The sequence below is a fragment of the Tachysurus vachellii genome, chromosome 13 (genome assembly GCF_030014155.1).
Source record: "Tachysurus vachellii isolate PV-2020 chromosome 13, HZAU_Pvac_v1, whole genome shotgun sequence".
NCBI lineage: Eukaryota > Metazoa > Chordata > Actinopteri > Siluriformes > Bagridae > Tachysurus > Tachysurus vachellii.
Genome location: NC_083472.1, coordinates 16638969 through 16656468, shown reverse-complemented (window position 1 = coordinate 16656468; position 17500 = coordinate 16638969). Strand labels below are relative to the sequence as shown.

At 40.7% G+C, this 17500-nt stretch overlaps 1 protein-coding gene across 1 annotated transcript in view; it reads left to right on the top strand.

Moving 5' to 3' along the window:
• Positions 1–1220, top strand: part of tbx22 (T-box transcription factor 22) — a 4834-nt gene extending 3614 nt beyond the window's left edge. The window contains exons 7-8 of the mRNA XM_060885851.1: positions 20–105; positions 647–1220. Of these exons, the coding sequence (XP_060741834.1) occupies positions 20–105; positions 647–1176 (616 nt within the window). The 3' untranslated portion in view covers positions 1177–1220. The remainder of the gene's footprint in view (positions 1–19; positions 106–646) is intronic.
• The last annotated feature ends 16280 nt before the right edge of the window (positions 1221–17500 follow it).

The following is a 17500-nucleotide window of genomic DNA, read 5'->3' as shown; positions in this document are numbered from 1 at the left end:
GGAATCTTATCTCCCATAGGGGTGTATTAGATGGTGTGCTGGACTCTTACCCATGGCGAAATCCATTGGGCCTCAATTTGAAACCATTAACTCTGGAGCTGCAAGGTACAGATAACAAAATTATCCACTGATTTATTATTATTATTATTATTATTATTATTATTATTATTATTATTATTAGTAGTAGTAGTAGTAGTAGTAGTAGTGGTGGTAGTGATGGTAGTGGTAGTGGAAATAATAGCATTACATGGGTTGATAAATGAATGAGAAACAAATTGTTTGTTTCATGAACATTCACAAATCATCAGAGAGAGAAGAAATATTTATTTGCATAGAAAAGTATTCATATTATTGAGATAATGTAATAAAAACTTAGTAAATGAAAAATTGTTTAACAAACAAATTACACTATTGCTAAACTGATAAAAGAAATGTGGATGTGGGAACCAGAGGACGATTAATTTTCTGATGTGAGTAGATGAAATAAAATATTATTAAAATTTTGAAAAGTAATAGTCTTAGCAATAGTGTATGTACCGTATAAAGTTTATTACAGGTTTGTGAAAAAAAATCACATCATGTTCAATGAAGTAAAGGTATATTTGCCAGAAATATGTTACACATAATATTAATACATTCATTCCAGGTGAAAATTTTGGGTCATCCGAGAGCTGTGCTGACATTTTCCCTCTGAAAAGGCACTTGACACACTCCAGTTCCTTGCTTTCCCATTCATTCACCCTCTCTGGGTATGACAGTGATCTGCACAGCTTCAGTGTCCCAATCTGCTCTAAAGTGACCTCCTTCACAGGCCAACCCCACTACAGTTTCCTACCAGACAGATTCAGAGGTTACTCAGGGGTACGGCCATTGATGGACTACCCCATACTGTCTCCTCTCCATGTAAAAAAAATAGGAGGGTTCAGGGGCCAGTGCCTCCATAACCACTCCTTGTTTTCCATCCAGAGCCTTCAGGAGAGTCAATCCACAGGATCTCAGGAGGAAACATCCTCTCTCATGTCACCGTATGGCCTGTACAGCTACAGTTTACCTTTTAGACCACACTTCTCCAGCATCAGCAGTTCATCAAAACCAGCTGACAGCATACTACTAACATCATCTGAGAGCCTCCTGTGCAAAACAGCCTGGCATTCGCCTGTCAATCACTGCCTCTGACCTTGCTGGATGCTAGAACTGAACTCAAGATAAACATGTCATTAATGCGAAAATACAAAAAAAAATAGCTGCTGTTACCCCTGCCATTCAATTGGGTCAATGTAAAGTCACTAGGATGCAGTGTGAAGAAGTGTAGCATGAGATGATATCATAGTGGAGCCCTACTAGGGGAAAAAACACTTAATTTTTTTCTAGAGAAAGATGGGATTGTTGAGATGGTTTCTATAATGACAGACCTGTGATTTGCAGTGGCAATTTTGTTATTTTAAGTTAGAACCCTCTGTATTTTCTGAGAAAATATTTAATTATGGCATATTTTGGTAAATTTTGTAATAAACATTTTTGTATATATACCATGTATATTTTTTAAAATATACCATGAAGGCCTATATATGTTTTATAATTTTATATTTTGCTCTTTTAAAACGTGAAGACATTAAATTTGTCTTGATATTATATGTCTGAAATAAAAACCATCACCATTTCTGTTACAAAGTCAGATAAATCATTTTGACATTTGGCATATCACTGTAGATTGAATTTTTTTTGTTTTGTTTAAACTTCTTCTGTCAGCATGTTTGTCAAATTTCATATTTTACATTTTTCATAAAATTTCATTCATGTGCTCATTGATGTGACACCAGTAGGAATTCATCTCTATCTACAGAGAGCAATTCAGCAACACTTTAGTCCTATAGTCTGTCTAGCACACATACCTCCACATACTGTATGTACGCTTTGCTCAAACATAGGGTTCCAAAACAACTTTCATGCTAATGCCACTGTAAACACCACTGTGCTTGCCATCTAGCTGATCTCTAGTTAGTAAGTTTCTGCTGTAATCCAGTTCAACAGTGCTGTATAGCTGCATTGCATTCTGGAGCTCTGAGCCCCAGTCTTTACTGTCTCCACATCTACACCTCTACACTGGGTTTCTCATTAATGAGACATTGAATGATGACTTTAATTGAAAAGAAAGAAGCTCTTGCTCTTTTGATATCGGGTGCCAACAGCAAAATCAGAAATCCTTTATCTGAAATTGTTTTTTTCTTCTACAAAACCTTGTTCTGCTAACAATGTGCCCGTGATGTCAATGTCCGTGATGTGCCCATGATGTCTCTGCTAACAATGTGCCCGTGATTCCTATTAGAATTTAGTGGATGTCACTCTGACATCATGGGCACATTGTTCTGCTAACTAAATTCTAATAGGAATAATGAAAATACAGCACCAGCAAATTACCAAGAGAAGTTCAAAGTACTTTTTACTTTTTATTTGTTTATATTACAATAAAAACATCTTTAACATGCTTTAGAGTAGGCTATTCTTTGAAAGTGCATATTTTTTTTATGAAGCAAACACTGCATAGATACCTAAATCAGTATATACAAGCTATAATCATAAAACATTTTAAATGTTCTCATTCAAAACATAGACAGTTTAAACAAACAAAGATTTAAAATTGGTTCATACAGCCTAGTAAGTGATCTGGTTTGGTAGGCTAGGAAAAACTACTTGTATTTTGATGTGATAATTTCCCCGCAGCTCAGAGCAACTTGGGCATAATTTCCAGAGCTAGCCTAGTTGCTTTCCAGGGATCAGCAAAAAAGGTTTATCCAAAGTTGTGGAAATGACCTGTTTCCCCCACTTTTCTTGCAAGAGTACCTCAAGAGCATACCATACTAGAAAGGAAAGATTAATTAGACTTTATGCAACTCACCTAGTTTGTAAAAAAAACACATTTATTTTCCACACAATTGTTCAAAAGAACCCCCTTTTACTCCAGTGATATATGTAAATAAGTTGCACCTGTTAATCAATTTAACCAATTATATAATAAGCAAGCCAAAAGGAAGAAAATTGGATTAAATGAAATTACCTCTACCTGTCAGTCAAAGCAGCCACACTTCAATTCCTGGACTGTTTCCTCATGAGAACGCTAAAAAAAATGATTGGGAGTGCCTGGTTTCCATTAGGACTTCCTGAGGGTGCAGATCATTTGGAATACTGATACGTTCAAAGGAAGTTTTTATCACACTGCTGTCTGTGTTTTTGTGCTTCATTTTGCAAATGTGCAAATTCTGTTTGCAATACATGTAGATATTTTTTAATATATATAATTTATTTTGAACATAATTACTTAATTGTTACATTTAACCACGAGAATGTTATAAGCAAAGATCGAAATAAAATTTCATATGCTGTTTATGTAAAGTAACTTTGTGGAACCATAATGTTGGTCTTATACAGGAAGTCACACTAAATGTCAAAGGAAAGGAAAGGAAAGGAAAGGAAAGGAAAGACATTTTCCTCCAAAGACATTTTGTAGGCTGACACACAAGTGGCACCTCATGCAGGGTGTCCCCCAAATCCTCTGGGATATTCTCCAGACTCCTTGTGACCCTGTGTAGAATAAGAGGTACAAAAATATTTGGGGGTATGAAAAGCTATGTTCTGCATATCAATTAAATTTCAATAGCAGCCCATTTTAGACCAATTTTACAATGCCACTCTATGAAATAAATATTTGTTCAATTTGTTCAAAATGAAGTTGTAGCTGGAATCACAGGAGTTGCTGTTTCAGTCTGGTTCTGGTATGATTATATACCCTGCACCTCCCTCAGGTTCCTTTATGTGAAGTTTGCATTAGATGGCATTTGCTCTGCAAACTCAATAAAGCAGCTTATGGAATATTAATAAACTGTGTTGTAAAGTTTTAAATGAAACCAGCTGCTGCTGAAATTGAATTACCTCCTGGCAGTAATGTGAAAAGCAAAGACAGTTTAACAACTTATTAAATGGTACTCATCTCCTCAAACAGCAAATCTGCCTCCTGTCACAGTAGAGTATATTTATCAACTTTTTTCTAAATGCTTTTTTCAGACTTCTGAATTTACAACCAACATTTTACAGTTTCAACAGTGAGTAACCTAAAATACAAATATTGATTCTATTCCTGAATTATAATAAAGACCCTTGCATTGTATTTGTCTAGGAGAAATCTAGGAGAAAACTTTGAACAGGAATTGTGACTACCAAAGTGCAGACCTATGTGAAACTGAGAAGAAATAAGTAGAAAAAAAGGGTGTTGGGTGAAAAAATGATTGCCAATTTTTTGTGGTATTATCCATAATAAAATTGTAATATGATGTAAGTTACAAGCACTTCCACATAACCTCATACCTGCTGGAGAGTTCATATAAAGGGGTCATGGTGTCAGTCAGGCATGTGTGCAGTGTGTGCACTGTTAGCAGGGGGCTCTTGGGGTCAGGAGCATGTGGAAGTAAAAGCTTTAGCTCGAGGCCTCCCAGCCAGTCCTCGGGTAGCCAGGAGCTCAGTTTCTGTTTGTGTGGGCTGCCTTCCCTCCTCATGTTCTGATGTCATCCATCACTTCAGCCCCCTCCTGGTAGTGTTAATGACCCTAATAACATTCACATTTGCCTGAGCAATCCTATCTGAGATATGATAAAAATTAATGTGTGTTCTGCAGCTACATAATGACTTAAAGAATTTGGTGTGAAGAAACAGTGGCTTGGAGAGCATTTTTTCTGTACATTCCATTCATTTATAAATGGTCTCCCACTTCAGCATGGCATGGTTAGACATAAATACCTTCCTTGGAAGCTTTCTGCATCATGGACTTCTAATTCCTTCTGTGGTATGGTGGCTCACAGCTGCATAAAGGGGAACTGAACTGTGGAGAGACCTGTCAGCAAGTTTCAGGGACCTCATGCTGGACCAGCAAAACACTTTCCACTTTCTGACCCCTGCTGTCCATCATCCTTTGGCTCTATATACAACCCCCCCACCCAGCACCCCCCGACACACACACACACAATACCCCACATCCCCATATTTGCATGGTCTGATGTCTTCTCCAGAACTCAAGTTCCTGTGGTTCTCCATAAAAGAACCTTTAGTCACAGGTGAAACCTGCACTTGCTTAGTTGTGGCCACATGAATTCTACATTGTTGGGAGCTGCATACTGAAGAAAAGGCTATTTAGCTGCTCCAGATGTTATTTATAAATGATAAATAAGTGCTCCCTTAATGACTTCTACCATAAAAATCTAAAAATGTATTCATCCTTCATATGTTTGTGCCTATATTGGGCTTATGCTAAATTTGATGTGTGTTTGCCCTTATCAAGATTTGATGCTTTATTTGTCATATATAAATTTGAACCAGGTACAAAGGTGCCCTGAAATGAGATAGACAATACATAATATAAATATAAGACAGTTATAACAATGGGCATAATGTATAAAGTGAGGTGTGCAAGACAACAAATCAATAACACTAAAGCATTCAGAACGTCCCTCACTTGCTATATTCTTCTGTATGTTTTCAGACAGGACTTCACAAAGGCTGAGGGAAGATTTCTGAGGGCCTTGGCATTGATATGAGATCCACGCTTTTATCTATGATATGAGCAATAATCCATGATATGATACCCCAACCTTACCAGAATTGATGTTCCTTAACTCTACCATTTCCTGTATATGACAGGTTTTTTCCTCGTACTGCATGCCAATCACAACCCCTATATTTCTCTATAGCATAAGCAGAGACAGATACTAGAGCATGGGATGCTCCAGCCTTAGGTATCAGGTGGCAAGGGCAAGCAGGTGATTTAGAGCCACAATGTGTCTGCTCCCTGCAAGGACTACTTTAAAGTGGTGCTCTAAGGTCATTACATTTGTATGGCTCCAGATGCTGCTGTCAGTCCCAAAGCTGACCTGCAGGATGTGGCTGATAGGCCACAATCCTCCCTGGCCCCTTGTGCTAGTAATTGATTTCAGGGCGAATGCCCCAGTAACTGACACACTCAGACCTAAATGCTGGCTGCTTAGGGTCCACCGCTCAGCTAGTGGTGTGCTGTCAACGGTAATTCAATTAGAGACGCAGGAGTGTGACTAACTGCAACCCGTCAACCACTTTTCCATATGTGTGCAGATTCCACCCCCCCACCCCGTCTCTGCCTTTTGTCTGACTTTTAATCTTCATCACTATATACAGACATGGTGCAGCCCACACACAAAGTATTTATTGTGATCTTGTATTACATTTTGGTACGCAAAATGTAATACAAGATCATTTGGTACGCAAAATGTCTTTGTTTTTCCTCAGATACTATCCTTAATTCTCTGCTGGAGCTAAATGCATTTACTTTCCACCAAGATGCCATAGAGTTCAGAAGTTCATTATCTTATCACCAACTAAGCAAAGGTTTACACCTTATTAACTTTTTGGCTTTGACATCACTGTTCCATAATACAGTGGTCTATCAATGAGTTGTGACACCCAACATGTCATTCTTCAGCACTTAAGGGTACCATCATAAAACTACTTAATTATCACTTGAAGTTGGCAGCAGTAAGACAAGGCTTACATGTCCATGTTGTATGTTGCTGTAATATATAGCAAAGTCTCAGGTTTGGAGAGGGTGCAGGGGATGTAGAGAAACTTATTAGGGTGAGGGTTCCAGGCCATTTTAAGCTTAATGACCCAAATACTTAACAAGTGCACAATGACAAAAAAAAACATATTAAAAGAAGTATTAACAAAACTGAGAGCAAGTGCCATGCATGATGGCATAATCCTTGAACTGTGTGTGATTGTCTATAAAAGAACTGGGGAAAGCCATTTTCATGAGGTGATTGGACACACATCCCCCATCACAGCAAGCTGAATCAATGCATGTAGCTTCCTGTGTCTGCTTGCTACCTTACTCTTTTTGACAGCTACGAGGCGCAAGGAAAATTTAATGTTTTAACAAGAAAGGAACGGATTAAATGCCTGCACCATCGTCCATCACAGAGTTCCTTCTGAGAATATCTTCACAGCTATCGTTTCAGAGCCTAAATGCAGGAGGCAGGGGTCTGTGGATCTGTCTGACATAAATTCTAATCTGGGCAGACAGGATCAGTTGATGCCGAGTTTTCAGTGCTAGCACTTTGGTGGAAAATCTTTCATTGAAGATACTTAGGCAAAATTTGGTTTCATTTGCAAAAAGAACAAACTGAAATTAAGGACAGGAGTCTGGGAAGCTAATCAAATGGAAAAACATACATCTTTCACATATTTTGATCTTGCTGTATATGTAAATCTTATGTGTTATATAATAATATTTAAAATAATTTATTTCTATTAATATATATTTTATAATAATATATTTCTAAAAATAGTAAATAATATGTAAATAATAAGTAATAATCTATAAAATGCTTTAAATACAGTTTAAATACTTTACTACAGTCTCTCGTCAAAAATGTGGACCTTTTTTAACAAAGATGGTATGAGAGCTATTAAAGATGATTCAAAATCAGTGTTGCCTAGTTGCTGCAATAATAGTTTCAGGACTGTCCTACTCCTCAAAGGCAGCATATCAGACCTCATCCCTGCTTTGAATTAACATCACCATCTGAAAGGATTATAAGTAATGTAATGGCCTAACAACAGGTAATAATATTGTCTGCACCAATGTGCATAATGAACGATTCTGCCCAACTTTGCCGTCAGTCAAAGACTCTTGATTAAAATTAGCTGGGATGGGCTTTCTCTAGAAGCCAGAGGTCATGTGTCCAAGTCCTGGTGGGTTACATCGACACACGGGCCTCACTCAGTATCTGAAATTGGTTGCAGCTGAAGCAGATAGGGTGCTCCCTTCATTGCTTGGTAATGATGGCTTGGCATGCGAGTCACTGAGCCTTGCTTCCGACCCAGGTGAGACTTTTGACCTTACATCTGTTTCCTGTTGCAGAGCTAGGGCAGAATGGAAGCTAAGACAGCCAACCAACCCTGCTATGAAAGCCGACCATTCAAGTCACAAGCTTCCAGTCTCATTTCTTCTAGTAGTGGACGAGATGATCTGTGCTGTCAAAGGTACAATAACAAATGATTTGGCAAAAAAAGAGGAAAAGCAGGTCAACCGGTTAACAAAAGAGATATGAAAGTTTTCTATTCAAGGAAAATTGGATGTATATAAAAATTCTTTCTATGAACAAGCTGTAATAAGTAATTTAATTATTTTACAAAAACAATAGACAAATATAATATGTTTAATAAAAATCCTAGATTATTATTTAACATTACAGCATATAAAAAAGGGAAAAACAAAACAAATGTCATTTTCTATGGTGTGCAAATTAGTAATTTGTTAAGAAATTTAAAATTAATTGAATTAAGTCACAATAATAAATTAGACCAGTAACAGTAAAATCACAATTCTAAGCACAGTAATGTGAAAAAGATATGTATGAATGCATAGAAATAAAAAATAATAACCAGATTTGTAAAGTTCATTGCGACAAACTTTGATGTTGGCTTTGAAGGTGCAAGTATTCGCAAAGGCTGGTGCTTTTTGGAGGCGAGTGGACATAAGGTCAATGTTACTTTTGGAGGCAAGTGGACAGAAAGACTGTGAAAGCTACAGAACCGCTAGGGTGCCAATACTTTTGGAGGCGAGCGGACATGAGCATGTGACGTGATCCGAATAACTGTGAGGCAGTTCCCCTCATTGTGCTGAGTGTATTGATATGTCACATGTCCATGTTGTGCTAATTTTTGATTTCGCTTATTTTGGGGACGGGGCTACACGTGACGTCACGTGATGAGACCAGAATACACGTGAGGCACTTCCTCTCACTGTGCTGAGTGTTTTGATATATGACATGTCCATGTTGTGCTAATTTTTGATTTCGCTTATTTTGGGGAAGGGGCTACACGTGACGTCACCAGAATACCCGGTGGGGTGCCAATACTTTTGGCAAAAAGTGGCTACTGAGGGTTTGTACATTTCATGTCAATACTGCAGTCATTATGGGATTCTACTTATTATTATACTGTATAGAACACAGGAGAGAAGCCGTGCCTGAGCTCTGCGCATGCTGCATGTGTGAGAGCTTAGAGGAATTTTATGAATTCCCCATTCAAGTCTATGGGATGTTCCATCGTCGACTACGGGAAAACCGATAGTTCTGTCGGAACGCCAAAACAAAAACTTCGTCCGGAGTAAGGCCCTAAAGAACCTGTCCGAGTTTGGTGTAAATCGCTCGAAAACTTGCCGAGTTATAAACCTCCAAAGTTTATAATGGAAGTCTATGGGAAAAAAGGCCACTTTGACTGGGATTTCCGGAACACCGATCGCTTAGAAAAGTTATAGCATAAAACTTTAGACCAGGGTCTATGACATATCCGAATTTGGTGCATGTGGCTAGAACGCCCTAGGCTGCATTTTTTTTTTTATAAATTTTTGGCTAAGAATAATAATAACTAGATTTGTAAAGTACGTCGAGACAAACTTTGATGTTGGCTTTGACGGTGCAAGTATTCGCAAAGGCCGGTGTTTTTTGGAGGCGAGTGGACATAAGGGTCAGGGTTACTTTTGGAGGCAAGTGGACAGAAAGATTGTGAAAGCTACTGGACCGCTAGGGTGCCAATACTTTTGGAGGCAAGCGGACATGAGCATGTGACGTGATCCGAATACCCATGAGGCAGTTCCCCTCATTGTGCCGATTGTTTTGATATGTCACATGTCCATGTTGTGCAAATTTTTGATTTTCAAGTGACGTCACGTGACATCACGTGACGTCACGTGACGTGGCCAGAATACACGTGGGGCAGTTCCCCTCATTGGGCTGAGTGTTTTGATATGTCACATGTCCATATTGTGCAAATCTTGGATTTTTACGTGACGACACGTGACGACACGTGACGACACGTGACGACACGTGACGTGACCATAACACACGTGAGGCACTTCCCCTCATTGGGCTGAGTGTTTTGATATATGACATGTCCATGTTGTGCTAATTTTTGATTTCGCTTATTTTAGGGGCGGGGCTACACGTGACGTCACGTGACGTGACCAAAAGACACGTGACGCAGTTTCCCTCATTGTGCTGAGTGTTTTGATATGTCACATGTCCATGTTGTGCAAATTTTTTATTTCACTTATTTTGGGGGTGGGGCTATACACGTGACGTCACGTGATGTCACCAGTATACCCGGTGGGGTGCCAATACTTTTGGCAAAAAGTGGCTACTGAGGGTTTGGACATTTCATGTCAATACTGCAGTCATTATGGGATTCTACTTATTATTATACTGCATAGAACACAGGAGAGAAGCCATGCCTGAGCTCTGCGCACGCTGCGTGTGTGAGAGCTTAGAGGAATTTTAGGAATTCCCCATTCAAGTCTATGGGGAGTTCCATCGTCGACTACGGGAAAACCGAAAGTTCCGTCGGAACGCGGAGACAAAAACTTCGTCCGGAGTAAGGTCCTAAAGAACCTGTCCGAGTTTGGTGTAAATCTCTCGAAAACTTGCCGAGTTATAAACCTCCAAAGTTTATAATGGAAGTGGATACGAAAAAAGGCCATTTTGAGCTTCCGTACCGGGAATGCCGGAATTCCGATCACTTAGAAAAGTAATAGCAACAAACTTCAGACCAGGGTCTACGACATATCCGAATTTGGTGCATGTGGCTCGAAAGCCCTAGGAGGAGTTACTCTTGATAAATTTTTGACTAAGAATAATAATAATAACTAGATTTGTAAAGTTCGTCGAGACAAACTTTGATGTTGGCTTTGATGGTGCAAGTATTCGCAAAGGCCGGTGTTTTTTGGAGGCGAGTGGACATAAGGGTCAGGGTTACTTTTGGAGGCAAGTGGACAGAAAGATTGTGAAAGCTACTAGACCGCTAGGGTGCCAATACTTTTGGAGGGGACATGAGCATGTGACATGGCCAGAATAAACGTGTAGCAGTTCCCCTTATTGTGCTGAGTGTTTTGATATGTTACATGTCCATGTTGTGCAAATTTTTTATTTCGCTTATTTTGGGGGCGGGGCTACACGTGATGTCACGTGACGTGACCAAAATACACCTGGGGCAGTTCCCCTCATTGTGCTGAGTGTTTTGATATGACACATGTGCATGTTGTGCTAATTTTTTATTTTCACGTGACGACACGTGACATGACGTGACCATAACACACGTGAGGCACTTCCCCTCATTGGGCTGAGTGTTTTGATATATGACATGTCCATATTGTGCTCATTTTTGATTTCGCTTATTCTGGGGGCGGGGCTACACGTGACGTCACCAGTATACCCGGTGGGGTGCCAATACTTTTGGCAAAAAGATGGCTACTGAGGGTTTGGACATTTCATGTCAATACTGCAGTTATTATGGGATTCTACTTGTTATTATACTGCATAGAACACACGAGAGAAGCCGTGCCTGAGCTCTGCGCACGCTGCGTGTGTGAGAGCTTAGAGGAATTTTAGGAATTCCCCATTCAAGTCTATGGGACGTTCCATCGTCGACTACGGGAAACCGAAAGTTCCGTTGGAACGCCGAGACAAAAACTTCGTCCGGAGTAAGGTCCTAAAGAACCTGTCCGAGTTTAGTGTAAATCGCTCGAAAACTTTCCGAGTTATAAACCTCCAAGATTTATAATGGAAGTGGATACGAAAAAAGGCCACTTTGAGCTTCCGTACCGGGAATGCCGGAATTCCGATCGCTTAGAAAAGTAATAGCAACAAACTTCAGACCAGGGTCTACGACATATCCGAATTTGGTGCATGTGGCTCGAAAGCCCTAGGAGGAGTTACTCTTGATAAATTTTTGTCTTAGAATAATAATAACTAGATTTGTAAAGTTCGTCGAGACAAACTTTGATGTTGGCTTTGACGGTGCAAGTATTCGCAAAGGCCGGTGCTTTTTGGAGGCGAGTGGACATAAGGGTCAGTGTTACTTTTGGAGGCAAGTGGACAGAAAGATTGTGAAAGCTACTGGACCGCTAGGGTGCCAATACTTTTGGAGGCGAGCGGACATGAGCATGTGACGTGATCCGAATACCCATGAGGCAGTTCCCCTCATTGTGCTGAGTGTTTTGATATGTCACATGTCCATGTTGTGCAAATTTTTTATTTCGCTTATTTTGGGGGAGGGGCTACACGTGACGTCATGTGACGTGACCATAACACACGTGAGGCACTTCCCCTCATTGTGCTGAGTGTTTTGATATATGACATGTCCATGTTGTGCTAATTTTTGATTTCGCTTATTTTGGGGGCGGGGCTACACGTGACGTCACGTGACGTCACCAAAATACACGTGGGGCAGTTCCCCTCATTGTGCTGAGTGTTTTGATATGTCACATGTCCATGTTGTGCAAATTTTTGATTTCGCTTATTTTGGGGGCGGGGCTATACACGTGACGTCACGTGACGTGACCAAAATACACGTGAGGCAGTTCCCCTCATTGTGCTGAGTGTTTTGATATGTCACATGTCCATGTTGTGCAAATGTTTGATTTCGCTTATTTTGGGGGCGGGGCTACACGTGACGTCACGTGACGTGACCAAAATACACGTGGGACAGTTCCCCTCATTGTGCTGAGTGTTTTGATATGTCACATGTCCATGTTGTGCTAATTTTTTATTTTCACGTGACGACACGTGACGACACGTGACGTGACCATAACACACGTGAGGCACTTCCCCTCATTGGGCTGAGTGTTTTGATATATGACATGTCCATGTTGTGCTAATTTTTGATTTCGCTTATTTTGGGGGCGGGGCTACACGTGACGTCACGTGACGTGACCAAAATACACGTGGGGCAGTTCCCCTCATTGTGCTGAGTGTTTTGATATGTCACATGTCCATGTTGTGCAAATTTTTGATTTCGCTTATTTTGGGGGCGGGGCTACACGTGACGTCACGTGACGTTACCAAAATACACGTGGGGCAGTTCCCCTCATTGTGTTGAGTGTTTTGATATGTCACATGTCCATGTTGTGCAAATTTTTTATTTTCACGTGATGACATGTGACGACACGTGACGTCACCAGTATACCCGGTGGGGTGCCAATACTTTTGGCAAAAAGTGGCTACTGAGGGTTTGGACATTTCATGTCAATACTGCAGTCATTATGGGATTCTACTTATTATTATACTGCATAGAACACACGAGAGAAGCCGTGCCTGAGCTCTGCGCACGCTGCGTGTGTGAAAGCTTAGAGGAATTTTAGGAATTCCCCATTCAAGTCTATGGGACGTTCCATCGTCGACTACGGGAAAACCGAAAGGTCCGTCGGAACGCCGAGTCCGGAACTTTGTCCGGAGTAAGGTCCTAAAGAACCTGTCCGAGTTTGGTGTAAATCGCTCGAAAACTTGCCGAGTTATAAACCTCCAAAATTTATAATGGAAGTGGATACGAAAAAAGGCCACTTTGAGCTTCCGTACAGGGAATGCCGGAATTCCGATCGCTTAGAAAAGTAGTAGCAACAAACTTCAGACCAGGGTCTACGACATATCCGAATTTGGTGCATGTGGCTCGAAAGCCCTAGGACGAGTTACTCTTGATAAATTTGTGGCTAAGAATAATAATAATAATAATAATAATAATAATAATAATAAGCTTATAAAGGAAATCAGAATGTTGGCTTCTACAAAGCCAACATAATAATAATAATAATAATAATAATAATAATAAGCTTATAAAGGAAATCAGAACGTTGGCTTCTACAAAGCCAACATAATAATAAGCTTATAAAGGAAATCAGAATGTTGGCTTCTACAAAGCCAACATAATAATAATAATAATAATAATAATAATAATAATAATAATAATAATAATAATAATAATAAGCTTATAAAGGAAATCAGAATGTTGGCTTCTACAAAGCCAACATAACTAGAATGTACATTTACTGAAGAAAATGTGAATGGTGCTTGCACGTGGCAAGTTCCCTTCATCGTGCTGAGTGTTTTGATATATGACATGTCCATGTTTGATTTTGCTTACTTTGGGGGCGGGGCTACACGTGACGTCACGTGACGTGATCAAAACACGCGTGAGGCAGTTCCCCTCATCGGGCTGAGTGTTTTGATATATGACATGTCCATGTTGTGCTAACTTTTTGATTTCGCTTACTTTGGGGGCTGGGATACACGTGACGTCACGTGACGTAACCAAAACACGCGTGAGGCAGTTCCCCTCATCGGACTGACTGTTTTGATATATGACATGTCCATGTTTTGCAAACCTTTTGATTTCGCTTATTTTGGGGGCGGGGCTACACGTGACGTCACGTGACGTGACCAAAACACGTGTGAGGCAGTTCCCCTCATGGGGCTGAGTGTTTTGATATATGACATGTCTATGTTGTGCAAAATTTTTGATTTCGCTTATTTTGGGGCGGGGCTACACGTGACGTCACGTGATGTGACCAAAACACACGTGAGGCAATTCCCCTCATTGGGCTGAGTGTTTTGATAATGACATGTCCATGTTGTGCAAACTTTTTGATTTCGCTTATTTTGGGGGCGGGGCTACACGTGACGTCACGTGAATACCCGGTGGGGTGCCAATACTTTTGGACAAAAGTGTATTGACTGGGGGCCAATACTTGTGGAAACATTGGATTGATAGTGTGGAGTTGTTTTGTATACATGTATTATTGTATACCTCAATACAGTACATGTATTGAGAGTGTGCTTTACATCTACAGAGAGAACAAAAGAATTTTAAGAATTCCCCATTCAAGTCTATGGGAAAAAAATACCCTTGGAGCTTCCGTACCGGGAATTCCGGAATTCCGATCGCTTATAAAAGTCATAGCACACCTGTCCTCAATGAGCCGGTCGATTTGACACCTCATTCATGGGTCTAGGACAAAAGCTGCGGGACAAGTTACGCGCCGAAAAAGTGTCCGGAAGAAGAATAATAATAATAAGTATGCAGAATAACAATAATGATGCTTTTCAAGCACCATTAATAACTAGAATGTACATTTCCTGAAGAAAATGTGAATGGTGCTTGCACGTGGCAAGTTCGCCTCATCGTGCTGAGTGTTTTGATATATGACATGTCCATGTTGTGCTAACTTTTTGATTTCGCTTACTTTGGGGGCGGGGCTAAACGTGACGTCACGTGACGTGACCAAAACATGCGTGAGGCAGTTCCCCTCATCGGGCTGAGTGTTTTGATGGGGCTGAGTGTTTTGATATATGACACATCCATGTTGTGCAAAATTTATGATTTCGCTTATTTTGGGGGCGGGGCTACACGTGACGTCACGTGAATACCCGGTGGGGTGCCAATACTTTTGGACAAAAGTGACTACTAAGTGTTTTGACATTTCATGTAAAAACTGCAGTCATTATGGAATTCTACTTATTAATATACTGCATAGAACAGTATTTTGGGGGCGGGGCTAGACGTGACGTGTATTGACTGGGGGCCAATACTTGTGGAATCATTGGATTGATAGTGTGGAGTTGATAGTTACATGTATTGAGAGTGTGCTTTACATCTACAGAGAGAACAAAAGAATTTTAAGAATTCCCCATTCAAGTCTATGGGGAAAAAATACCCTTTGAGCTTCCGTACCGGGAATTCCGGAATTCCGATCGCTTATAAAAGTCATAGCACACCTGTCCTCAATGAGCCGGTCGATTTGACACCTCATTCATGGGTCTAGGACAAAAGCTGCGGGACAAGTTACGCGCCGAAAAAGTGTCCGGAGGAAGAATAATAATAATAAGTATGCAGAATAACAATAATGATGCTTTTCAAGCACCATTAATAAGTATGCAGAATAACAATAATGATGCTTTTCAAGCACCATTAACTAGCACGGACATTTCCTGAAGAAAATGTGAATGTGCTTGCACGTGGCAAATTCCCCTCAACGTGCTGAGTGTTTTGATATGTCACATGTCCATGTTGTGCTAACTTTGTGATTTCGCTCATTTTGGGGTCGGGGCTACACGTGACGTCAGTTCCCCTCATCGTGCTGAGTGTTTTGATATATGACATGTCCATGTTGTGCTAACTTTTTGATTTCGCTCATTTTGGGGGCGGGGCTACACGTGACGTCATCGGAATACCCGCGAGCACGTTCCCCTCATTGTTCTGAGTGTTTTGATATGTCACATGTCCATGTTGTGCTAACTTTTAGATTTCGCTAATTTTGGGGGCGGGGCTATACGTGACGTCACGTGGTGTCGAGTGCCGCCACCAGGGGGCCAATACTTTTGGACACATTGGATTGATAGTGTGGAGTTGATAGTTACATGTATTGAGAGTCTCCTTTACATCTACAGTCACTAGGAGAACACAGGAGAGAAGTGGTGCCTGAGCTCTGCGCACGCTGTGTGTGTGAAAGCTTAAAGGAATTTCAGGAATTTCCCATTCATTTCTATGGGACTTTTTTCACCGCTTTTTCGTCCGCTGTGCGAACACCGTTCGTCGGATCACTCATAAAAGTCATAGCACACCTCTCCTCAATGAGCCGGTCGATTTGACACCTCATTCATGGGTCTAGCACAAAAGTTGCAGGACAAGTTACGAGCCAAGTTGACAAGTTGTGCTTTGCAAGCACATTAATAATAATAAGTATGCAAGAGAACAAGAATGTGCTTTAGCAAGCACATTAATAATTAAAGCTGCAAGCAGCATTTCCCGGGTTCAAGGCCTTAAAGGATTTTCACATACCAAAGTGACCCGCAAGTTACAGAGGGTGCCACAATATATGTCATGTCATGCTACATATGTCATGCTACAGAGGGTGCCACAATATATGTCATGTGAAGTACTCACCCGTCCAGTTTTCCCTAAAATAAACAAAGTCATATCCATAAAGCGAAGAAACACAAGCACCCAGATGCAGAACGAGTGACCCGCAAGTCATTTCCTGAAGAAAATGTGAATGTGCACGTGGCAAATTCCCCTCATCGTGCTGAGTGTTTTGATATGTCACATGTCCATGTTGTGCTGTTTTGATTTCGTTCATTTTGGGGGCGGGGCTACACGTGATGTCAGTTCCCCTCATCTTGCTGAGTGTTTTGATATGTAATATGTCCATGTTGTGCTAACTTTTGGATTTCGCTAATTTTGGGGGCGGGGCTACACGTGACGTCAGTTCCCCTCATCGTGCTGAGTGTTTTGATATATGACATGTCCATGTTGTGCTAACTTTTTGATTTCGCTAATTTTGGGGGCGGGGCTACACGTGACGTCATCAGAATACCCGCGAGAATCAGAATCTTTCTCAGAATCAGAATCTTTGCCTTACGAGTCAGCCCAAAATTGGGTTTTTGGACTGTAGGTGGCGCTAGAGGGCTTTTTTTAAAAAGGGCCAAGTGGCCAGTCGCCGCGGTTTTTGAACTGTGACCTCAGTTTGACCTCTTTCACATGTGTCCCAAGTTTGGTGTTGATAGCTCATTTAGTTCTTGAGTTATTGACATTTTAGTAAAACTGGCTCCTCACAGTCCGAACGTTTTGGGGCCCCTTAAGGACCCTGAATCAA